Source organism: Oncorhynchus nerka, linkage group LG19 (assembly GCF_034236695.1).
Source record: "Oncorhynchus nerka isolate Pitt River linkage group LG19, Oner_Uvic_2.0, whole genome shotgun sequence".
NCBI classification, from domain to species: Eukaryota; Metazoa; Chordata; class Actinopteri; order Salmoniformes; family Salmonidae; genus Oncorhynchus; species Oncorhynchus nerka.
This window is the reverse complement of record NC_088414.1, coordinates 791,228-818,484: the sequence shown is the minus strand read 5'-3', so window position 1 is coordinate 818,484 and position 27,257 is coordinate 791,228. Positions and strand designations below refer to the sequence as shown.

Below are 27,257 nucleotides of genomic sequence, written 5' to 3'. Positions count from 1 at the left end.
TAAAAAAATGGTCAGATGAAGTAGATGCTAATCTACAGGACTGTTTTGCTAGCACAGACTGGAATATGTTCTGGGATTCTTCCTATGGCATTGAGGAGTACACCACATCAGTCACTGGCTTCATCAATGAGTGCATCGATGACGTTGTCCCGACAGTGACCGTACGTACATACCCCAACCAGAAGCCATGGCAACATCCGCATTGAGCTAAAGGGTTGAGCTGCCGCTTTCAAGGAGCGGGACTCTAACCCGGAAGTTTATATAAGAAATCCTGCTATGCCCTCCGACGAACCATCAATACAGTAATAAGGTTGAATTGTACTACACCGGCTCTGACGCTCGTCGAATGTGGCAGGTCTTTCAAACTATTACAGACTACAATGGGAAGCATAGTCGCGAGCTGCCCAGTGACATGAGCGTACCAGACGAGCTAAATTACTTCTGTGCGTGCTTTGAGGCAGGTAACACTAAAACATGCATGAGAGCATCAGCTGTTCCGGACGACTGTGTGATCACGCATTCCATAGCCGATGTGAGTAAGACCTTTAAACAAGTCCGCTCCGTAGCACTCACGTCGGTAGCCTTAAAGTGCTTTGAAAGACTGGTCATGGCTCACATCAACACCATTATCCCAGAAACCCTAGACCCACTTCAGTTTACATACCGCCCCAAAAGATCCACAGATGATGCAATCTCTATTGCACTCCACACTGCCCTTTCCCACATGGACAAAATAAACACCTATGTGAGAATGCTATTCATTGACTACAGCTCAGTGTTCAACACCATAGTGCCCTCAAAGCTCATCACTAAGCTAAGGACCCTGGGACAAACACACCTCCCTCTGCAACTGGATCCTGGTTTCCTGACGGGCTTCCGCAGCTGGTAAGGGTAGGTAACAACTCATCTGCCACGTTGATCCTCAACATGGGGCCCCCGCAGGGTGCGTGCTCAGTCCCCTACTGTACTCCCTGTTCATGCATGACTGCATGGCCCGACACGACTCCAACACCATCATTAAGTTTGTCGATAACACAACAGTGGTATGCCTGACAACGATAAGACAGCCTATGGGGAGGAGGTGAGATACCTGGCCATGTGGTGCCAGGACAACAACCTCTCCCTCAACGTGATCAAGACAAAGGAGATGTTTATGGACTACAGGAAATGGTGGACCGAGCACGCCCCCATTCTCATCTACGGGGCTGTAGTAGAGCAGGTTGAGATCTAAAAGTTCCTTGGTGTCCACATCACCAACAAACTAACATGGTCCAAGCACACCAAGAAAGTCGTGAAGAGGGCATGACAACCTATTCCCCCTCAGGAGACTGAAAAGATTTGGCATAGGTCCTCAGATCCTCAAAAGGGTCTACAGCTGCACCATCGAGAGCATCCTGACTGGTTGCATCACTGCCTGGTATGGCAACTGTTCGGCCTCTGACCAGTACATCACTGGGGCCAAGCTTCCTGCCATCCAGGACCTCTGTACCAGGCAGAGTTAGAGGAAGGCCCTATAAACCCAAGATGCTTCTAAACAACTTCTACCCCCAAGCCATAAGACTCATGAACATCTAATCAAATGGCTACCCATACTGTTTCCATTGCCCCCCTCTACGCTGCTGCTTTTCTCTGTTATCTATGCAGTCACTTTAATGACTCTACCTACATGCACGTTACCTCAATTACCTCGACTAACTGGTGCCCCCGCACATTGACTCTGTACCGGTACCCCATGTACAGTTGTGGCCAAAAGTGTTGAGAATGACACAATTATTCATTTCCACAAAGTTTGCTGCTTCAGTGTATTTGCATTGTTGACCCTTCTTTTACAAGACCTCTGCAATCCGCCCTGGCATGCTGTGAATTAACTTCTGGGTCACATCCTGACTGATGGCAGCCCATTCTTGCCTAATCAATGCTTAGAGTTTGTCAAAATTTGTGGGTTTTTGTTTGTCCACCCGCCTGTTGAGGATTGACCACAAGTTCTCAATGGGATTAAGGTCTGGGGAGTTTCCTGGCCAAGGACCCAAAATATCGATGTTTTGTTCCCTGACCCACTTAGTTATCACTTTTGCCTTATGGCAAGGTGCTCCATCATGCTGGAAGAGGCATTGTTCGTCACCAAACTGCTCCTGGATGGTTGGGAGAAGTTGCTCTCGGAGGATGTGTTGGTACCATTCTTTATTCATGGCTGTGTTCTTAGGTAAAATTGTGAGTGAGCCCACTCCCTTGCCTGAGAAGCAACCCCAGACATGAATAGTCTCAGGATACTTTACTGTTGGCATGACACAGGACTGATGGTAGTGCTCACTTTGTCTTCTCCGGACAAGCTTTTTTCCGGATGCCCCAAACAATCGGAAAGGGGATTCATCAGAGGAAATTACTTTACCCCAGTCCTCAGCAGTCTAATACCTGTACCTTTTGCAGAATATCAGTCTGTCCCTGATGTTTTTTCTGGAGAGAAGTGGCTTCTTTGCTGCCCTTCTTGACACCAGGCCATCCTCCAGAAGTCTTCGCCTCACTGTGCATGCAGATGCACTCACACCTGCCTGCTGCCATTGCTGAGCAAGCTCTGTACTGGTGGTGCACCGATCCCGCAGCTGAATCAACTTTAGGAGACGGTTCTGGCACTTGCTGGACTTTCTTGGGTGCCCTGAAGCCTTCTTCACAACAATTGAACCGCTCTCCTTGAAGTTCTTGATGATCCGATAAATGGTTGATTTAGGTGCCATCTTACTGGAAGCAATATCCTTGCCTGTGTAGCCCTTTTTGTGCAAAGCAATGATGATGGCATGTGTTTCCTTGCAGGTAACCATGGATGACAGTAGAAGAACAATGAATCCAAGCACCACACTCCTTTTGAAGCTTCCAGTCCGTTATTTCGAACTCAATCAGCATGATAGAGTGATCTCCACCCTTGTCCTCGTCAACACTCACACCTGTGTTAACAAGAGAATCACTGACATGATATCAGCTGGTCCTTTTGTGGCAGGGCTGAAATGCAGTGGAAATGTTTTTTTGTGGTTCAGCTCATTTGCATGGCAAAGAGGGACTTTGCAAATATTTGCAATTCCTCTGATCACTCTTCATAACATTCTGGAGTATATGCAAATTGCCATCATACAAAACTGAGGCAGCAAACTTCGTGAAAATTAATATTTGCGTCATTCTCAAAACCTTTGGCCACGATTGTATATAGCCTCGCTATTGCTATTTTAGTGCGGCTCTTTAAATATTTCTTACTTTTATTTCTTACTTTTTTGATGCATTTTCTTAACTGCATTGTTGGTTCAGGGCTTGTAAGTAGGCATTTCACTGTTGTTATAGGCGCATGTGACAAATAACATTTTATTTGATTTATACACTATTTTAGGGCCATCTTTCGGAACTTCGGCTTTCCTGGATATAGCCACCGTCCAATGTGTGTGGATACAGCTTTAGAACAAAGTTCTTCTATAGATGTTATATCCTTGTATCATCAAATGAATTATCTAAGTGAGACTTACAAATGGCTAACATATGAACATTATCTGATGTTAGCAAGTTATTGATTTCATGAACCTTATTTCTAAGGCTACATATATTAATATGAGCTATTTTCAGCAATTTCCTGTGTAGCTTATTAAATATAAACATAATATGGAAAAGAGAAAACAAAACAAGAGAAAAAAATATACATTCAGCAGTCCATTAATCAATTTGTGTGTGTGTGTGTGTGTGTGTGTGTGTGTGTGTGTGTGTGTGTGTGTGTGTGTGCAGCGGGGTTGAAGCTATGAACCCATATGCTTGGCTCTCTCATCTCTTCCAGGCTTCTGGGAGGGAGGTCGGACATTTAGCCTTTCATAGATGATGTAAACAATGTCCCCACACGCTGTGGCAGCTTTCATGGCTGGGATATTCTTTTTTCTTCTGGTGCACAGCTTCAGGATCGTCCTTGTTAAGGAAGATATAGGTTCCTCTCAAGTTCTTGGCTCTGTCCAGAACAGCTACCTTGTCCTTGAACCTCAGGAACTGGGAGTGGCCATGTTGCCTGGTGTACGAACTGTTAGGGTCAAAGTAGTGGGAAGGGGTGGTGGATTTGTTGGGGATAGTGGTATATACCGTGCCTTCGGAAAGTATTCAGTCCTTTTGACTTTTTCCACATTGTGTTTCTTTACAGCCTTATTATGAAATTGTAAAAATGAAAATCCTCAGCATTCTACACACAATCCCCCATAATGACTAAGCAACAACAGGTTATTAGACATTTTTGCAAATGTAAAAAAAAAATATTTACATAACTATCCAGACCCTTTGCTCTGAGACTCAAAATTGAGCTCAGGTGCATCTAGTTTCCATTGATAATCCTTGAGATGTTCCTACAACTTGATTGGAGTCCACGTATGGTCAATTCAATTGATTGGACATTAAATTGAAGAATGGAATCACCAATACTCTTCCTAGAACTATCCGCACAACTAAACTGAACAATCGGGGGAGTAGGGCCTTGGTCAGGGAGGTGACCAAGAACCCGATGGTCACTCTGACAGAGCTCTAGGGTTCCTCTGTGGAGATAGGAGAAACTTCCAGAAGGACAACCATCACTGCAGCACTCCACAAATCAGGCCGTTATGGTAGTGGCCAGACGGAAGCCACTCCCCAGTAAAAGGCACAAGACAGCTTGCTTGGAGTTTGCAAAAAGGCACCTAAAGAATCTTAGACCATGAGAAACAAGATTATCTGGTCTGATGAAACCAAGATTGAACTGTTTGGCCTGAATGCCAAGCGTCACGTCTGGAGGAAACCTGGCACCATCCCTATGGTGAAGCATAGTGGTGCATCATGCTGTGGGGATGTTTTTCAATGGCATGACTGGGAGATCAGCCAAGATCAAGGAAAAGATGAACGTAGCAAAGTACAGAGAGATCCTTGATGAAAACCTTCTCCAGAGCGCTCAGGACCTCAGACTGGTGCGAAGGTTCACCTTCCAACAGGACAACGACCCTGAGCACACAGCCGAGACAACGCAGGAGTGGCTTCAGGACAAGTCTCTGAATGTCCTTGAGTGTCCCAGCCAGAGCCCGGACTTGAACCCGATTGAACATCTCTTGAGAGACCTGAAAATATTTGTGCAGCAACGCTCCCCATCCAACCTGACAGAGCTTGAGAGGATCTGCAGAGAAGAATGGGAGAAACTCCACATAACAGGTGTGCTAACCTTGTAGCGTCATACCCACGAAAACTCGATGCTATAATTGCTGCCAAAGGTGCTTCAACAAAGTACTGAGCAAAGGGTCTGAATACTTATGTAAAGGTGACAGTTTTTTTACACATTTGCAACAATTCCTAAAAAACAGTTTTGCTTTGTCATTATGGGGTATTGTGTGTAGATTGATGAGGGAAAAAAATGTAATACATTATAGAATAACGTAACAAATTTTGAAAAAAGTCCAGGGGTCTGAATACTTTCCGAAGGCACTGTACAGGATTTAGGGTTAGATTTCTTTTTTTCCCCCTTTTCCCTTTTTTGAGAACAAAATGTGTAATTCCCTTTCTGACCTGTGAAAAGTCTGAAATACACAACAAAGCATCTAGTCTGCCGTAAAACCACACGAAGAAGAAGAAGCAGTGTGTAGGTTGATTGGGCATGTTTGAGTGTTAAACTGATAGTAGCCGACTGTAGACGGAAGTCGACAGGTAAAGTTGGGGGAGGTACATACTGTATGCACTGACAGCAATTCGGATAACTTCTGATGATTCTAGGAAACCCGACAATGGCAGACATGGCATTCGCCTTTGTTATTGTTGATGAAGTGGATGCTGTCGAAATTCCACTTCTCCTACACTAAGCTGAACTTAATCAACATGGCCCAAGGAATGAATATCCTGATAAGGAAATTAGATAATAGCCCAAGATCTTTCTAATACAGTATGTATATATTAGAATATATATACTGTATTAGAAAGAATATATATACTGTATTAGAAAGATCTTGGGCTGGTATCTATATGAGAGAGAGAGAGAAAAAAATACTAATTACAGATTTTTTAAATGTTATTTCACCAGGTAGGCAAGTTGAGAACAAGTTCTCATTTACAATTGCGACCTGGCCAAGATAAAGCAAAGCAGTTCGACACACACAACAACAGAGTTACATATGGAATAAAACAAACACAGTCAATAATCGGGTGGGGTGCAAAGGAGCAAAATAAATAAATACAGTATTGGAAGAGGGAGTTGTTTGGGCTAAATTATAGATGGGCTATGTACAGATGCAGTAATCTGTGAGCTGCTCTGACAGCTGGTGCTTAAAGCTAGTGAGGGAGATAAGTGTTTCCAGTTTCAGAGATTTTTGTAGTGATAAAGACTAATCTTCAGCTTAATGATGCCAAAGACACAACAAATGTATTTGGCTAAGGCGTATGTCAACTTCCGACTTCAGCTGTAAATACAAAACAAAGCCAGGTAGTGAGTGCATAGGCTACTAGAATGTGAACATATACCGTAGGAGTTTTTGCAGCATATGGGATATGCTCTTCCTCATTATTATTTGTGATTGTTCAACATGGAGTCCACAAATATTCTTACTGTGTGGTAATTGATTGTATGTTAGCGTCACTACAAACTGCAGTATATTTCTTTAATTCTCAATGTTCATGTTGCTTTTGTCAGTAAGAATGTCAAGCATGTCAATTGAATCTATGAAGGACAAAACACTCATTGTACAGAAAAGGATTCGACTATATACAGTGCATTCGGTAAGCATTCAGACCCCTTGACTTTTTCCACATTTTATTACGTTACAACCTTATTCTAAAATGGATAACATTTGTCTTTACCCCGCATAATGACGAAGCAAAAACTGGTTTTCAGACATTTTAAAAACAGAAATACCTTATTTACAAAAACAATGCAAGATGTTTTGAATACTTTACGAAAGCACTGTATGTTACTGGGTAAACAATAAGAAAAGGATTCGATTATACATGTACATCAGTTCACATAAGTTACCGGGTAAACAATATGCCAACCAATATACCAAGCAGTCAAATGCACTTGGTATTAACCCCACGACTGGTGTCTGGGGTAATTACTCAGGCCGGTTTCCTACACACAAATTAAGCTTCTAAAATTGCCAGTGAAGAAATCCCCCAACATAACCGATGTGTAGCCTACAATATGTCTAACATTTTATTCACACTTAATAGACAATGAACACATTGGAATTTGTTTGGTGAGAACAATATTACAGACAAGACCAATTGTAGGCTTTAACATGGGACACATCACAGTAACATCTAGATAAATATATTAGCTATATTGTTGACGGATATTTCATTTATTTATGTTCGAAATTTGGATTACATGTAGGCCTACGTAATTACATTGGAAGGATGGAAGGATGAATATGTATTTAAGCTCTAAAAAGTTATCCACCCAAAACAGTAAACATGCATCAATAATAACCAATCATAGGTGGCGACACCAACCATTTATGAGCATGTGAAAAAGCAGAAGGTTGTCTCCCATATTGCTTTGGTTCCGACTTCATGTTGCAGTTGGTGAGGAACAACTGCAGAAATGTCCAGTCAACTGCAGTCAACAGTTCATAACTTTAGATCACATGGTTGTTGTAAAGGTCATGCAGTCGACTTGTAGCAAAGATTGTCTTTCCTTCCTAACAATGGGAATCGTTGTCCACAAAGCGGCACGGTGGGCTGTCTAGCTCCCGCCTATCTTTTCTTTGGATTGGTGGATACATCTCACTATTGTAATCCTTTTTTGAATATTCGGGTTGACGTCAACCCCTGTATTCAACGGAGAGAGATGCTATGCTACTAGCCTCATGCCATGAATATGCATAGCCATCACAGGTCCTACTTATATCAGTACACTCGTAACAACGTAAGCAGTACGAAACGTCTATTCGATCAAATAAACCTTACGTAGCAAATAAACTCTCTCATTGAACTCCATACAAAAACTCCTTGCTTGGTGGACGAAACGATGATTAAAAAAAACGCCACCTGCTGGAGGGAGACAGATTTTCCACCGAGGTGGACCTCTATTCATCTTCCTCTCTGCATGTAGTCAAGTCAGACAATGTTTATGCACACAATGCAACACACTTTGAAAAGATGTTGGTTTAAGTCTTGACAAAAGTGATCCGCTTGACCCAAGAGGCCAGGGTTTCGGTGTAGAAGCACTGTTTGAACTGCTCCTATAGTTTTGCTTCGGTACTGCAGTTTAAAACTGACGCCAGGCCCAGAAAGACAATTTCCATAGATGGCCACATAGAGAAGTCAGATATGAAAATTCCTACTGAGACACATTAGTCATCACCTTTGTGCACAAAACATCCATTGAATTATTCAAATAATTATCGATGAGTACAATTTTTTTCCATCACTCACAGCCAATGTTTGTCATGTTTTTGGATAACATAATTCTGCTCTCTTTGCACACAGGTATCAACCTGATGCAATTTGGATATAGTTGAACCATGAATCAGGGTGTGCAAGCCTGAGTAGATTACCTTAAAACAACGGTCGGACATCTTGGATGCTGTCTCCAGCTGTTATTATACCTCAGTGTCTCGAATTATCCAATGTCTTTAAACCTTAGTGTGCCCTGGGTGTTTTCAGCTGCCAATGGTTTGTGACTATTTACTGTTTAACTTTCTTTGCAGTTTTAAAATAAATCTACAACATTATTCTCAGTCATTGTTTTAAGCCTTTTGAAGTCGTATCACATCATGACAGCCTTAAACACGAGTCACTTATCATTAATTGTCAACCTTCTTTGAAAGTTGATCTAACATTTTAGATGAGATTCAGTCATTGCCTAAAATTACTCAAAATACGCCAATTTATGCGCATTTTATGCGAAATATCACTGTTCTATCACTGTTCTATCGCTCCTCCCACCCGACCCTCCCCCAATTACCTACTTCCCCTCTTCCATAGAACCTAATAAGTGATCAACTCCACGACAGGAAATGGCGACGGCGGGGAGCCGGACCTCGTCGTCGGGAATGTATGAGTCGAATAACGGCACAAACGTTGGAAGTGGTCCTCAGGGAAACTCAAGCACTCCTGGTCTTCCAAGCTGTCCCGGTAAGGCGAAGAGTAGTGTCGGGAAACCTCGCCATGGAGACGTAAAGAGCTACTGAAAGTCCGAAGTGTGGATCTGGATAAGCCTGAGTCGCTGCTCCTGTCTCCCGAGACTGGGACGGCCCCGATATCAGTGCAGCTGCACTTGTCTATATCCTCGCCTGGTGCGGTGCAGGCTACTTTATTAGAGCAAACTCACTACATTCAGCAGAGCAACTCACTAACCGATCACCCTGTCTCAGATAAAACAATTACTAGTTTGTCTACAGACGCTCAGGAATTGTTGAACACTTATTTAAAAAACAGCAGCGACCATCTCAATCCCGATAATGGTGCTACCCGAACTTCAATAGAAGTGAGCGCATCACAAAATAGGTAAGGTTTTTAAGATTGGCTCTTGTGCATGGATTTTTGATGATCATTAATACTTTGTTGGTTGCATTCTGTCAGTTGCAGACATAACAGCTTGTAATTTGTTGCACAATTTTAAATTGATTTGTGAGATTTCCTCATCTTAACTTCCATTTATTGAAGTAAAGTGCGTCTTTACTGTAAAGCGTGACAGTAAACGTTTTATCGGTTTATACATGATTAATTAATAATGATAATGCTTCTTATGTATACTATTTATATATTATAATTATTCAAACGCATATCCCAATTCCAAGACAGGATAATTTAAGGTCTGAAATGCTCCATCTCTAACCCAGTATAACTTTTTGTGTAAACTATAGAGGCAAAAGTGATACTTTTCACTGCCTATTTACAGATGTGCCATAGCAGCACTAGGTTGCACTAGCAATTGGTTGTCTGGGAGTAAGACATGTAAATGTCATTACACTGAGAACATAGGTGAAAAGCAAACAATATTTAAATACAATTGTTTTATTTATAAACATTTTGGATTTAAATCATTTATGTATGACAAACTCAGATTTATAGCAGGTCACATTAAGCCGCTATTTCAATTCTACTGTTGATCCTTTGCTATGCAATGTTCTACCATTCAAATACATGTACACACACTACAATATATCTCTCAAAAACAATGTGACCTGTCATAATAATGTTACTCATTTACTCCTTGTTTTGTAATGGTTGTCATAAAAATGAGTCAGCTTCTAGGTGTTTATTTTTGTGAGTAGTGTTTAACAATCAACATCTTAGTGTCAGTTATGGTTCCCGGTTAATTTACAGGGCATGCAGGTGCTTAGGCTCACTGAAAATGTAAATTCTGTGTACCTTTACAGAATGAAGAGCCTCGGTTAATGAGTGATATATAGTGCATAGATCATTGAACAGAATCACATGAGAAAGACAAGAGTCGCCTTGGATGAATGACAGCTTTTTAGAAAATAAAGATTGTGAGACGACAATTTGTTGCAACATGAGACGTTGGCTTTTGGAACTGTGCATATAATAAAAGATGAATAGGATGTTGTAAGCTAAAGAAATGGATGGAAAGAGAGCTGGATTCCATTGTGGCGTTTCTTGTCCGGGATAATGGGCCAAGGCAAAACATCAGTATCCCCTCACAGCACAAATGTAGAATTCCAACAAACAACTGAACCCCATTCACCCAGACCCACTACTGGACCGCAGAGGCCCAAAAACCTTTTCTGACACAATCGTTTCCAGGTTGACCTTTAGTCCTTTCTCCGCTGATCCTTTAGAAACAACACAATGAAATATACAGAACAGTTAGACATTTCTGTATTATTACAAATTAACACAACAGCATTCATAATTGTAAGCAGCATACAGAAATGTTGGTCATTTCACTAACCCCGTTTCCATCCACAGTTTTCATGCGAGTTAAGTCATGCTGTATAAAAAAAACAACAGCAGCTGTGATGGAAACAGGAAGATTGGATACAATTTGATTAATGCTGACGGATCATTTGTTTGTTCGACAAGGTGGGATCTTTTTGTCTGTGAAATGATGTGATGGTGGTGGAAACGCCTTTGTGTTCAAATATTGACATCATTTACATCATATGGAAGTAAACTTGGAGTCACCCGATGATATGGTGTGTGGTCCTCCCACTACAACTCGGGAACCGTGCAGTTTATTAGGCAACAAATGAAATAAGTTACGATGAACTTCACAGGGTGGTGAAAGTGCATTGTGATGAGCTTGATGCTCCTTTCCCAATAAATATCGAGGGTCTTATTCTGGTGATATGATGATCGATGCTTGACTGCCATTTGACAAATGCAGTGCCTCTAGAAAGTATTAATACCCTTTACTTATTCTACATTTTGTTGTTTACAGCCTGAATTCAAAATGCATGACATTTCTCACCCATTGCTACACATAATAATACAGAATAATGACGAAGTAAAGACACATTTTTTGAGATTTTAGCACATTTTTTGGAAAATGAAATACAGAAATGTCTCATTTACATAAGTATTCACACCCCTGAGTCAATACATGTTAGAATCACCTTTGGTAGTGATTACATCTGAGTCTTTCTGGCTAAGTCTCTTAAGCGCTTTGCACACCTGGATTGTAAACAGCCCAAGGAGTGCCCAGCTGTTAAATGCTTCTGGTACAAAGTTAGACAATTAATTTTGAAGTGCATGAATGTAAATATTAATAATATAATCTATACTGAACAAAAATATAATCGCAACATGTAAAGTGTTGGTCCCATGTTTCATGAGCAGAAATAAAACATACCAGAAATTGTCCATACGTGCAAAAAGCTTTTTCTCAAATTTTGTGCACAAATTTGTTTACATCCCTGTTAGTGAGAATTTCTCCTTTTGCCAAGATAATCCATCCACCTGACAGGTGTAGCATATCAAGAAGCTGCTTTAACAGCATGAGTATTACACAGGTGCACCTTGTGCTGGGGACAAAAGACCACTCTAAAATGTGCTGTTTTGTCACAATGCCGCAGATGTCTCAAGTTTTGAGGAGTGCAATTGGCATTCTCTGTTGCCAGAGAATTGAATGTTAATTTCACTACCATAAGCCGCCTCCAACGTAATTTTTTTGAGAATTTGGCGGTACGTCCAACCGGCCTCACAACCGCATGATTTATGTGTGTAACCACGCCAGTCCAGGACCTCCACATCTGGCTTCTTCACCTGCAGAATTATCTGATATATGCCACCTGGACAACTGATAAAACTGAAGACTATTTCTGTCTGTAATAAAGCGCTTTTGTGGGGGAAAACTCATTCTGATTGGCTGGGCCTGGCTCCCAAGTGGGTTTGGCCTATGCCCTCCCAGGCCCACCAATGGCTGCGCCTTTGCCCAGTCATGTGAAATATATAGATTCAGTCCTAAGGAATTCATTTCAATTGACTGATTTCCTTAAATGAACTGTAACTCAATAAAATGTTGAAATTGTGCATAGCATTTACACTGAGTGTACAAAATATGAAGATCACCTTCGTAATATTTAGTTGCAACCCCCCCCCCGCCCCCCCGGCTCCAATACTTTCCACAGTGACTCCAATACTTTCTAAAGTTGTGTCAAGTTCGCTGGATGTCCCTTGGGTGGTGGACGATTCTTGATGAACATGGAAAACTGTTGAGCGTGAGAACTAGCAGCATTGCAGTTCTTGACATACTCAAACCGGTGCGCCTGGCACCTACTACCATACCCCGTTCAAAGGCACTTAAATATTGTGTCTTGCCCATTCACCCTCTGAATGGCACACTTACGCAATCTGTGTCTCAAGGCTTAAAAATTATTATTTAACCTGTCTCCTCCCCTTCATCTACACTGATTTGAAGTGGATTTAACAAGTGACATAGCTTGTTCATAGCTTTCACCTGGATTCACTGGTCAGTCTATGTCATGCAGTGGTGGAAAAAGTACTCAATTCTAAGATACCTTAATAGAAAATGAGTCATGTAAAAGTGAAAGTCACCCAGTAAAATACTAATGTAATTGTTAAAATATACTTAAGTATCAAAAGTAAAAGTACAAATAATTGAACATTCTTTTAATTTTTTTATTAAGGATAGCCAGGGTCACATTGCAACACATAATTTACAAACAAAGCATTTGTGTTTAGTGAGTCTACCAGATCAGCGGCAGTAGGGATGACCAGGGATGTTCTCTTGATAAGTTGCGAATTTGACCATTTTCTGTCAGGAAAAACATCAAGGACAGACTGGTATTCTGCAAAAGGTACAGGGATTGGACTGGTGAGGACTAGGGTAAAGTAATTTTCTCTGAATCCCCTTTCCGATTGTTTGGGGCATCCGGAAAAAAGCTTGTCCGGAGAAGACAAGGTGAGCACTACCATCAGTCCTGTGCCATACCATCAGTAAAGCATCCTGAGACCATTCATGTGTCTGGTTGCTTCTCGGCCAAGGGAGTGGGCTCACTCACAATTTTGCCTAAGAACACAGCCATGAATAAAGAATGGAACCAACACATCCTCCGAGAGCAACTTCTCCCAACCATCCAGGAACAGTTTGGTGATGAACAATGCCTCTTCCAGCATGATGGAGCACCTTGCCATAAGGCAAAAGTGATAACTAACTGGCTCGGGGAACAAAACATCGATATTTTGGGTCCATGGCCAGGATACTTGGGCGGGTGGACAAATAAAACCCCACAAATTCTGACCAACTCCAAGCATTGATTATGCAAGAATGGGCTGCCATCAGTCAGGATGTGGCCCAGAAGTTAATTGACAGCATGCCAGGGCGGATTACAGAGGTCTTGAAAAAGAAGGGTCAATACTGCAAATATTGACTCTTTGCATCAACTTCATGTAATTGTCAATATAAGCCTTTGACACTTATCAAATGCTTGTAATTATACTTCAGTATTCCATAGTAACATCTGTCAAAAATATCTAAAGACACTGAAGCAGCAAACCTTGTGGAAATGAACATTTGTGTCATTCTCAAAACTTTTGGCCATGATGGTACAAGCATACCCATGACATGATGCAGTCACCATTATGCTTGGAAATATAGAGAGTGGTACTCAGTAATGTGTTGTACACAAACATAACACTTTATATTCAGGAGAAAAGGTTAATTGTTTTGTCAAATGTTTTGCATTATTGCTTTAGATTTCATGTTTTGCATTCTAATAAGAGGTTCCCTTATTTTCACTCTGTCAATTAGGTTAGTATTGTGGAGTAACTACAATGTGGATCCATCCTCAGTTTTCTCCTATCACAACTATTAAAGTCTGTAACTGATTTGAAGTCACCATTGGCCTCATGGTGAAATCCCTGAGTGGTTTCTTTCCTCTCACGAGCTGGGAAAGACGCCTGTATATTTGTAGTGACTGGGTGTATTGATACCCCATCAAAAGTGTAATTAATAACTTCATCATGCTCAAATGGATATTCAATGTCTTTTTTTTTTTTTTAATTCATGAATCGGTTCCCTTCTTTCATTAACCCGTGCTGTAAGTCAAGGAGCATGGACAAGGTCAATGATTAATTAAAGCTCTAGATGTTCATGAAATGAACATTTCATGAAAGTCATGAAATGTTGTGGAGGTTAGGCCTCAGTTCTGCTGAAGATCAAAAAAATCGAGACCCTATTTTTATATGCACTCTGTTCATTCAAGGGTTTTTCTTTATTTTTTAAAACTATTTTCTACATTGTAAAATAATACTGAAGACATCAGAACTATGAAATAACACAAAAGTGTTAACCTCTCTGGGATATGTGGGACCAAAAGCCAAAAGCCAGGGAAAATGCAGAGCGCCAAATTCAAATAAATTACTATAAAAATCAAACTTTCATTAAATCACACATACAAATAGCAAATTAAAGCTGCACTTGTTGTGAATCCAGCCAACATGTCAAATTTCAAAAAAGCTTTTCGGCTAAAGCAAACGATGCTATTATCTGAGGATAGCACCTCCGTAAACAAAGAGAGAAAAGCATATTTTACCCTGCAGGCGCGACACAAAACACTGAAACTATCCGCCGCCATTGTCGCAACCCCTATTACCAGCCTGTTCAACCTCTCTTTCATATCGTCTGAGATCCCCAAGGATTGGAAAGCTGCCGCAGTCATCCCCCTCTTCAAAGGGGGAGACACCCTGGACCCAAACTGTTACAGACCTATATCCATTCTGCCCTACCTATCTAAGGTCTTCGAAAGCCAAGTCAACAAACAGGTCACTGACCATCTCGAATCCCACCGTACCTTCTCCGCTGTGCAATCTGGTTTCCGAGCCGGTCACGGGTGCACCTCAGCCACACTCAAGGTACTAAACGACATCATAACCGCCATCGATAAAAGACAGTACTGTGCAGCCGTCTTCATCGACCTTGCCAAGGCTTTCGACTCTGTCAATCACCATATTCTTATCGGCAGACTCAGTAGCCTCGGTTTTGGATGACTGCCTTGCCTGGTTCACCAATTACTTTGCAGACAGAGTTCAGTGTGTCAAATCGGAGGGCATGCTGTCGGTCCTCTGGCAGTCTCTATGGGGTGCCACAGGGTTCAATTCTCGGGCCGACTCTTTTCTCTGTATATATCAATGATGTTGCTCTTGCTGCGGGCGATTCCCTGATCCACCTCTACGCAGACGACACCATTCTATATACTTTCGGCCCGTCATTGGACACTGTGCTATCTAACCTCCAAACGAGCTTCAATGCCATACAACACTCCTTCCGTGGCCTCCAACTGCTCTTAAACGCTAGTAAAACCAAATGCATGCTTTTCAACCGATCGCTGCCTGCAACCCGCATGCCCGACTAGCATCACCACACTGGATGGTTCCGACCTTGAATATGTGGACACCTATAAGTACCTAGGTGTCTGGCTAGACTGCAAACTCTCCTTCCAGACCCATATCAAACATCTCCAATCGAAAATCAAATCAAGAGTCGGCTTTCTATTCCGCAACAAAGCCTCCTTCACTCACGCTGCCAAGCTTACCCTAGTAAAACTGACTATCCTACCGATCCTCGACTTCGGCGATGTCATCTACAAAATTGCTTCCAACACTCTACTCAGCAAACTGGATGCAGTTTATCAAAGTGCCATCCGTTTTGTCACTAAAGCACCTTATACTACCCACCACTGCGACTTGTATGCTCTAGTCGGCTGGCCCTCGCTACATATTCGTCGCCAGACCCACTGGCTCCAGGTCATCTACAAGGCCATGCTAGGTAAAGCTCCGCCTTGTCTCAGTTCACTGGTCACGATGGCAACACCCATCCGTAGCACGCGCTCCAGCAGGTGTATCTCACTGATCATCCCTAAAGCCAACACCTCATTCGGCCGCCTTTCGTTCCAGTACTCTGCTGCCTGTGACTGGAACGAATTGCAAAAATCGCTGAAGTTGGAGACTTTTATCTCCCTCACCAACTTCAAACATCTGCTATCTGAGCAGCTAACCGATCGCTGCAGCTGTACATAATCTATTGGTAAACAGCCCACCCATTTTCACCTACCTCATCCCCACAGTTTTTATTTATTTACTTTTCTGCTCTTTTGCACACCAATATCTCTACCTGTACATGATCATCTGATCATTTATCACTCCAGTGTTAATCTGCAATATTGTAATTATTCGCCTACCTCCTTATGCCTTTTGCACACATTGTATATAGACTCCCCTTTTTTCTACTGTGTTATTGACTTGTTAATTGTTTACTCCATGTGTAACTCTGTGTTGTCTGTTCACACTGCTATGCTTTATCTTGGCCAGGTCGCAGTTGCAAATGAGAACTTGTTCTCAACTAGCCTACCTGGTTAAATAAAGGTGAAAAAAAAAAAAAAAAAAAAAAACATCACAAATGGTTCTTTTGTTCGATTTAATTCCGTTGATATATATCCAATATGTCCATTTATTTGGCGCGTTTGATCGAGAAAAACACCGGTTCTAACTTGCGCAACGTGACTACAAAATAACTCAAAAGTTACCTGTAAACTTTGCCAAAACATTCCAAACTACTTTTGTAATACAACTTTAGTTATTTTTTTAATGTAAATAATCGATAAAATTGAAGACTGGATGATCTGTGTTCAATACAGGAGGAAAACAAACTGTAGCTTTCTGGTCATGCGCCTCTAACAGTCCACTTCAAGTGACCCTCGTTCAAGATGGCCGTACTTCTTCATTACACAAAGGAAAAACCTTAACCAATTCTTAAAGATTGTTGACATCCAGTGGAAGCGATAGGAACTGCAAGAAGGTCCTTTAGAAATCTGGATTTCCAATGAAACCCCCCCCTAAAATCTGAATGGTTTGTCCTCAGGGTTTCGCCTGCTAAATATGTTATGTTATACTCACAGACATGATTCAAACAGTTTTAGAAACTTCAGAGTGTTTTCTATCCAAATCACATAAGCATATCTTATCTTCTGGGGATGAGTAGCAGGCAGTTGAATTTGGGCATTTCATCCGGTCGTGAAAATACTGCCCCCTGTCACCAAGAAGTTAAACAAATCTAAATATATTTTATATTTGAGATTCTTCAGCCTTTGTCTTGATGACAGCTTTGCACACTCTTTGGCATTTTCTCAACCAGCTTCTTGAGGTAGTCCCCTGGACTGCATTTCAATTAAAAGTGAATTAAAAGTTCATTTGTGTAATTTCCTTCCTTCTTTAATGCATTTGAGCCAATCCGTTGTGTTGATAGAAGATAGCCCTATTTGGTAAAAGACCAAGTCCATATTATGGCAAGAAAAGCTTAAGAAAGCAAAGAGAAATGACAAGCCATCATTACTTTAAGACATGAAGGTCAGTCTATCCGTAAAATGTCAAGAACCTTGAAAGCTTCTTCAAGTGCAGTCGCAGAAACCATCAAGCGCTATGATGAAACTGGCTCTCATGCTGATCGCCACAGGAAAGGAAGACCCAGAGTTACCTCTGCTGCAGAGGATAAGTTCATTAGAGTTTACTGCACCTCCGATTGCAGCCCAAAAAATTCAAGTACAAGCAGCACAGTAATGAAATCATCAACATGTGTTGATCACATCTTTACTAATGCTGCAGAAATTTGCTTTAAAGCAGTATCCAAATCCATAGGATGTAGTGATCACAATATAATAGCCATATCTAGAAAAACCAAAGTACCAAAGGCTGGGCCGAATATACTGTGGTGTATAAGAGGTCATACAATAAGTTTTGTAGTGATTCATATGTTGATGATGTAAAGAATATTTGCTGGTCTGTGGTGTGTAATGAGGAACAACCAGGTGCTGCACTTGACAATCACCCATTAAGAAAATTACTGTAAAATCTGTTAAATCCCCTTGGATTGATGAGGAATTGAAAATTGTATGGTTGAGAGTAGAGGTTGACTGATTATGATTTTTCAATGCTGATATTGATACCGATTTATTGGAGGACCAAAACAAAACCTATGCCGATTAATTGGCCGATTGTTTTATATATATATATTTGTAATAATGACAATTATTATAATAATGACAATTATAACAATACTGAATTAACACTTTTATTTTACCTTAATATAATTCATAAATAAAATCAATTTAGTCTCAAATAAATACATACTAATGAAACATGTTCAATTTGGTTTAAATAATTCAAAAACACAGTGTTGGAGAAGAAAGTAAAAGTAAAGTATGTGCCATGTAATAAAGCTAGCATTTAAGTTCCTTGCTCAGAACATATGAAAGCTGGTGGTTCCTTTTAACACGAGTCTTCAATATTTCCAGTTAAGAAGTTTTAGGTTGTAGTTATTATAGGACTATCTCTCTCTATACCATTTGTATTTCATATACCTTTGACTATTGGATGTTCTTATAGGCACTATAGTATTGCCAGCCTAATCTCGGGAGTTGATAGGCTTGAAGTCATATACAGCGCTGTGCTTCAAGCAACAAGCACATGCATCACATTAATTATATGCAACGCAGGACAAGCTAGTTAAACTAGTAATATCATTGGCTAGATAAGCAAATTAAGGGAAGACATGCCACCAACAAACACTGTCACTACAAATCCAGGAATATCTGACCAAATTTTGAAATTACAAGTATTGTATATTTTGAATTCTGTAAAGTCAGTGTGGAAGAGGTGAACAAATTATTGTTGTCTATCAACAACGACAATCCACCGGGGTCTGACAATCTGGATGGAAATGACTGAGGATAATAGCGGACAATATTGCCACATCTGTCACGAGTCCGACCGAGGGTGGTTTCCCTTCCCGGTCGGGTGGCGCTCGGCGGTCGTCGTCACCGGCCTATTAGCTGCCACTGATTGTCTTTCCTTCCCCTCCTTGTATGTTTATTGGTAGCACCTGTTTGTGATGATTAGTTGGGCTTCTTTAGACAGCCGGCCCGCCTGTCTGTTGTGCGGGATTAATCATTGTAACCTTCGGCTCTGTAGTAGAGGAACGTGTTTGTTCCTGGTCGTGCATTTTTCAGTTGTACATTTTTCATTCCCCGTGTTTGGGGCCGTTATTATTGTGACCCTGTGGTGCGTTGGTGCATTAAAGAGCACAGCATTGCACTCTCTGTCTCCTGCATTTGACTCCCACGGCACCCAGAGTATTACACCATCTTCAATTTAAGCCTACTAGAAGGTGTGTGCCCTCAGGCCTGGAGGGAAGTAAAAGTCATTCCGCTACCCAAGAATAGTAAAGCCCCCTTTACTGTCTCAAATAGCTGACCAATCGGCCTGTTACGAACCCTTAGTACACTTCTGGAAAAAATGTGTTTGACCAGATACAATGCTATTTCACAGTAAACAAATTGATGACAGACTTAAAGCATGCTTATAGGGAAGGACACTCAACAAGCACAGCACTTACACAAATGACTGATGATTGGCTGAGAGAAATTGATGATATAAAAAGATTGTAGGGGCTGTCTTGCTACACTTCAACACCCACTGCCTGGGGTCTTTGACAATTTTCAGGGCCTTCCTCTGACACCGCCTGTTGTAGAGGTCCTGGATGGCAGGCAGATTAGCCCCAGTGATGTACTGGGCCGTACGCACTACCCTCTGTAGTGCCTTGCGGACGGAGGCTGAGCAATTGCCGTACCAGGCAGTGATTCAACCATGCTCTCGATGTTGCAGCTGTAGAAACTTTTGAGGATCTCAGGACCCATTTTAGTTTCCTGAGGGGGAATAGGCTTTGTTGTGCCCTCTTCACGACTGTCTTCTGTGTGTTTGGACCATTATAGTTTGTTGGTGATGGACTGCTTTTCTCCACTACATCACCCGATTCCTGCCACAAGCTCTACCATTACACCAGATCATCGCAGCTAGTTACCGGGTGGCTATTGTGGCTAACGTCCCTGTCTAGAAGCAAGCACCAGTTAGCCTTGAGCTAGGCCCATCTCCCGGCAAGCCAACGAAGTACACCAACTACAATTCCTCTCTTGCCAATTGGCCTCGACCCTTTGTCGACACGGCGCCCCGCCGATCCATCACGACCCGGTCTGCTGACATTCTGCTGAGGTGCTCTCAACCGGAATCTCTGTGTCATGGATGTCAGTGAAGACCCATCTGCTTGCTCCAGCCCGCTAGCTTTCTGAATGCTGTGTCTCCCGCTTGCCTAGTGTAGTAACGACTAACGAACAGCTCCCTGTTTCATCTATTGCTGCTCATTGGACCCTATGATCAATTGGCTACACAGCTGATGCCTGCTGGACTGTTCATTAACACAGTACTTCATTTTGTTTATCTGTCGGCCCCAGCCTCGAACTCAGGCCCTGTGTGTAGCTAACTGACCCTCTCTGCCCATTCATCGCATTGTTGTTGTCTTAGCTGTTTATCCGTTGTTGTCTTACCCCTTTCTGTCTTAGCTCTCCCAATCAACACCTGTGATTGCTTTATGCCTCTCTCTAATGTCAATATGCCTTGTATACTGTTGTTTCGGGTAGCTCTCATTGTTTTATTTTACTGCGGAGCCCATAGTCCCGCTCAACATGCCTTAGATAGCTCTTTTGTCCCACCCCCACACACGTGGAGACCTCACCTAGCTTAACTGGTGCTTCCAGAAATGCAACCTCTCTCATCTTCACTCAATGCCTAGGTTTACCTCCACTGTATTCACACCCTACCATACCCTTGTCTTTACATTATGCCCTGAATCTATCCTACCACTCCCAGAAATCTGCACCTTTTATTCTCTGTTCCCAACACACTAGACAACCAGTTCTTATAGCCTTTAACCGTACCCTCATCCTACTCCTCCTCTGTTCCTCTGGTAATGTAGAGTTTAACCCAGGCCCTGTGTGTCCCCAGGCACTCTCATTTGTTGACTTCTGTAACTGTAAAATCCTTGGGTTCATGCATGATAACCTCTTGCCTCTAGTTGGGACGCTTGCGTCCCAACTAGAGCTCTGGAAATGCAAATGTGCTACGCTAAATGCTAATAGTATTAGTTAAAACACAAAAGTTCATTAAAATACACATGCAGGGTATCAAATTAAAGCTACACTCGTTGTGAATCCAGGCAAAAAGTCAGATTTTTAAAATGCTTTTCGGCGACAGCATGAGAAGCTATTATCTGATAGCATGCACCAATACACTACAACAGAAAAGCACAGCAGGGGACGTAAACAAAATAATTAGCATTTCGGCGTTACACAAACCGCACAATAAAATAGAAAACAGTCATTACCTTTCACCATCTTCTTTGTTGGCACTCCTAGATGTCCCATAAACACTATTGGGTCTTTATTTCGATTAAATCGGGCCATATAAAGCCAAGATATCGTTATATGTAGACTGTGTGATAAACGAAAAAAACAGCGATTTCACAACGTAACGTCATTTTTAAAATTCAAAAAGTAGACGATAAACTTTCACAAAACACTTCGAAATACGTTTGTAATGCTACTTTAGGTATTAGTAAACGTTAATAAGCGATAAAAATCATCCGTGGCGATGTAAATATCATTAGCTGTCGTCTTGGAAAAAATTTCAGGAGAGAGCTCTTCCGGAATGATCTGGGCGGAGACCGGAGGTGCGGTGCCCCTCTTTCGGTTCAACCAAGAATCAAAGATGATTAAATTCACAAGATACTCGACAACATGGGGATGCTGTGGGAGTTGAATGCTCGGTCTTATCTAATTCGGCTCACTGTTAACAATTGCTTGAAGTGGCGCAAGGATATTTATTTCCATTTTCTGTGATCAGGTTTTCCTGCGCTTTCCGATGTAACGCACGTTATGTAATAGCCACAGTCGTGATTTAACCAGTTTTAAAAACGTCCGAGAGTTTCCTATCCACACATTCTAACCATATGAACGTACTATATTCCTGGCATGAGTAGCAGGGCGCTGAAATGTTGCGCGATTTTTAACAAAATCTTCAAAAAAGTAGAGGGTAGGAGCAACAGGTTAACATAGGAAGCCTCTTCCCCAAGTTTGCTTTATTCACTGCTTTAGCACATTCCGCCAACCCTGATGTCCTAGCCGTGTCTGAATCCTGGCTTAGGAAGGCCACCAAAAATGTAGAGATTTCCATCCCCAACTACAACATTTTCCGTCAACATAGAACTGCTGAAGGGGGCGGAGTTGCAATTTACTGCAGAGATAGCCTGCAGAGTTCTGTCATACTATCCAGGTCTATGCCCAAACAGTTTGAGCTTCTACTTTTAAAAATCCATCTCTCCAGAAATAAGTCTCTCACTGTTGTCGCTTGTTATATACCCCCCTCAACTCCCAGCTGTGCCCTGGACACCATATGTGAATTGATTGCCTCCCATCTATCTTCAGAGTTCGTGCTATTATGTGACCTAAACTGTGATATATTTAACACCCCGGCAGTCCTACAATCTAAGCTAGATGCCCTCAATCTCACAGAAATGATCAAGGAAGCTACCAGGTACAACCCTAAATCTGTAAACATGGGCACTCTCACAGATATCATCCTGACCAACTTGCCGTCTAAATACACCTCTGCTGATTTTAACCAGGGTCTCAGCGATCACTGCCTCATTCCCTGCGTCCGTTATTGTCCATGGTCAAACGACCGCCGCTCATCACTGTCAAACACTCCCTAAAACTCCTCTTGAGCAGGCCTTTCTAATCGACCTGGCCCGTGTATCCTGGAAGGATATTGACCTCATCCCATCAGTAGAGGATGCCTGGCTGTTCTTTAAAAGTGCTTTCCTCACCATCTTAAATAAGCATGCCCTTTTCAAAAAATGTAGAACTAAGAACAGATATAGCCCTTGGTTCATCCCAGACTTGACTGCCCTTGACCAGCACAAAAACATCCTGTGGGATATTGCACCAGCATCGAATAGTCCCCGTGATATGCAACTTTTCAGGGAAGTCAGGAACCAATATACACAGTCAGTTAAGAAAGCAAAGGCTAGCTTTTTCAAACAGAAATTTGCACCCTGCAGCACTAATTCCAAAAGGTTTTGTGACACTGTAAAGTCCATGGAGAATAAGAGCACCTCCTCCCAGCTGCCGACTGCACTGAGGCTAGGAAACACTATCACCACCGATTAATCCACGATAATCGAGAATTTCAATAAGCATTTCTCTACAGCTGGCCATGCTTTCCACCTGGCTACCCAAACTCGGCCAACAGCTCTGCACCCCCCGCAGCAACTGGCCCAAGCCCCACCCAGAAACTGGCCCAAGCCCCACCCGCTTCTCCTTCACCCAAATCCAGACAGCTGATGTTCTGAAATAGTTGCAAAATCTGGATCCATACAAATCAGCTGGGCTAGAAAATCTGGACCCTCTCTTCCTAAAATTATCCGCCGTCATTGTTGCAACCCCTATTACTAGTCTGTTCAAGCTCTCTTTCATTTTGTCTGAGATTCCTAAAGATTGGAAAGCGGCCGCGGTTATCCCCCTCTTCAAAGCAGGTATGCTCTCGTTGGCTGGTCCTCGCTACATTTTCGTCGCCAAACCCACTGGCTCCAGGTCATCTATAAGTCTTTGCTAAGTAATGCTCTACCTTATCTCAGCTCACTGGTCTTCATAGCAACACCCACCCGTAGCATGCGCTCCAGCAGGTATATTTCACTGGTCATCCCCAAAGCCAAAATCTGCTTTGGCCGCATTTCCTTTCAGTTCTCTGCTGCCAATAACTGGAACGAATTGCAAAAATCACTGAAGTTGGAGATATATCTCCCTCACTAACTTTAAGCATCAGGTGTCAGAGCAGCTTACTGATCCCTGCAAGTACACAGCCCATCTGTAAACAGCCCATCCAACCAACTACCTACCTCATCCCCATATTTGTTTTTGTTTTTCTGCTCTTTTGCACACCTGTATTTCTACTTGCACATCCTCATCTGCACATCTATCACTCTAGTGTTCATTGCTAAATTGTAATGACTTCGCCACCTTTGTCTATTTATTGCCTTACATCCTTACTTCATTTGCACACACTGTATACACATTTCTCTATTGTGATATTGACTGTACTTTTGTCTATCCCATGTGTAACTCTGTGTTGTTGGTTTTGTCACACTGCCTTGCTTTATCTTGGCCAGGTCGCAGTTGTAAACGAGAACTTGTTCTCAACTGGCCTACCTGGTTAAATAAAGGTGAAAAAATACCTGATCCGGTCGAGCCTCACTTGCCAGTTGAAGCTAGCTAGCTGCTTATAAAATTAGCTTTGGGCAACAGGGTAGCTGGCTAGCTATATATTTTAATGAATAGGAGAATAACAAGTGGCTACCTAGTTAATACTTAGTCACATGGATTCCTAAATCATTGTTGAGAATATTGAAAATAACTGCAGTTTCTACTGGTCTTTGTTTTCAGGCTGGTTGCATTTGTGCTAGTTAGGATGGTACCAAGCTCAAGCTAACTAGCTACCCCAGACATTTTTAATAACATCTGTATCAAATATATTTGCAAACATGTTTGATACTGCTCGTTTGATCTTGCTCTTATTTCAATTGCTCACTCATACGTTTTCCCATTCGGGTCATGTGAAAGAAATGCTATAACCCCCAACCACATCTTGCCAAGTGGATGGTCTCTACAGAAGGTGTAAACAGAACAGCCAAATGGTTACTTGCATAGTAGCAATATCAGAAATAAATAGTGTAAATAAAATAAAATAATATTCATTATTTATAAGAACAAGAACAATATCAGTGATAGATCAGGTAGTTATAACAATCAGGGGTAAAGTGGCTAAGCAGTAGGATACAAAAATTAATGCAGAAACGTATAGCGTGTGTTAGGAGAGTCATGTGAATAGAGGCACTGCAGATAGTGCTGATGACTGGTCCGTCCGAACCACGCAGGGAATCTTTATTTGGAGAGCTTGTTTCTGTCCTGCCCTTGAATTTGGCGCAGGGCATGTGTTGTCCATAGCCTCTTCGTCAGCAAAACTCTCTGATCTTCTCAAAAAGATAAGTTTGTCTAGCTGTGTCCAGTCCAGGTGGTGCTTGTACAAGCAGACCATCTATGGGAGGATGGATGTCAGCGTTGCACAGCAACTGAAACCTGGTCCCGACTGAGACCGAACGCTCCGTGGCGACAACAACACCAGGTGGCGACAACAACACCAGGTGGCGACAACAACACCAGGTGGCGACAACAACACCAGGTGGCGACAACAACACCAGGTGGCGACAACAACACCAGGCTCCGGAGCGTCAAAGCTGTAAAACAGGAAATAACAAAACAAATGTAGAAGACATTACATCCTTGCACAACATCAAATCAATCACATCAATTCACCTCCTAAGTTTAAGAATAACCTCATACAATGCAATGAAAATGATATTCACCTGAAGTGCTGGTACTGCTTGATCTGTGGCCACGGCCTGAAGTACGGAGTCAGGTGTTGTTGCTAGCAGATAGCTTTCCACCAACACCGTACCATCCTCCAGTCCAACCAGCTGTGGGATGTTGACCCCTGTCACAGTGCTGTCCTTCACAACACCAGCAATCTCAGACAAAGTGTTCACTCTGGTCTTTCTGAAGCGTTGCTTGATGAGGCTGAAGCACTGGGCAACTTGATGTGGCCTGTGATCAGGAAGTAAAGGTCCAGACTGTGATGTAGCTTTTGCATGGTCCACCGGGCACAATACCAGAGCACAGACTTGTTCTTGTTTTGGCCACTTTAGTTGTGAGGAGTTAAAAAGTAGATGGGACCTGGCTGCATCGGGTCAGAAGGATAGTGCACCTGCAAACAACAAAAGAACATTAAGATAAGTTAATGTAAATCGTATCAATATCATTTTTTGATGCATCATTGTCAGTCAAGTTTTACTTATCTACAAATGTGCGGAGCAGCAGCACTGCATACAGAAACATAATCTTGGAAACTGGAAGTTAAAATGATAACACACAGCCTGACAACACGTAACTCTGTAAAATACAGAAATAATGTGAGATTAATAAAAGTAGTGCCAATCATGTTGGAGGTCAATTAGATAATGAAAACGTGTTGTTTATGTTTGACATCGATTCCTTGTAGAGACGCCACACTGCTGCTTTTGTCACATGGGATGACAGCAGCTTTCCACCACAGTGTTTGTGTCCTATTTTGGCATTATTATACAATAGATAGCCATAATCACCTTCAGACACACCTGGCTAACTTAATGGGTCATGTAATCATCTGGCGAAGTGGAGTGTTTTGTTTAGACATGCTAGCTAAACAATTAACCATAATCCTAATCCATAGAGTACTGGCAATACAAACCGATTGTCATAGCTAGCTAAAGTTAACCAAATAGGTTCAATGTTAGCTCATTAGCTAGCTAACATTAGGCTAAAACTAGCAATGCAAATAGATTTCTGAGATAATATTACTACACACAGATCATAAATGTAATGTTAGCTAGCGAGCCAGCCATCTAACGTCAGCTAGCTAGCTAACAGTAAGCTTTAACTTAGGGTATTTTGTTTATACATGGAGCTAGCTAGCTAGTTAAACAAGGAATCATAATCCCAATTCATAGAGTACTAGCAATACAAACCGATTGTCATAGCTAGCTAAAGTTAACAAAATAGGTTCAATGTTAGCTAGCTAACATTATGCTATAACTATCAATGCGAAATGGTATTCTGAGATAGTATTACTACACACAGATCATAAACGTAATGTTTGCTAGCGAGCCAACAGTCTAACGTCAGCTAGCTAGCTAACAGTAAGCTTTAACTTGCAATGAAATAACTTTATAGTTTGAAACTTATATCTTAAACTGTAGCCAGACTCTTTTCCGTATACATGGATGAATGCTTCACGTCCGACTACAACCCCTTTCATTAAAAGTTTTGCATGTA

General features: G+C 41.8%; 1 protein-coding gene across 1 annotated transcript in view; it reads left to right on the top strand.

The window, feature by feature from the left end:
* The first annotated feature begins 8,959 nt into the window (after positions 1-8,959).
* Positions 8,960-27,257, top strand: part of LOC115147124 (mitogen-activated protein kinase kinase kinase 1-like) — a 191,321-nt gene continuing 173,023 nt past the window's right edge. The window contains 2 exon segments of the mRNA XM_065004604.1: positions 8,960-9,120; positions 9,123-9,468. Coding sequence (XP_064860676.1) covers positions 8,979-9,120; positions 9,123-9,468 — 488 coding nt within the window. The 5' untranslated portion in view covers positions 8,960-8,978.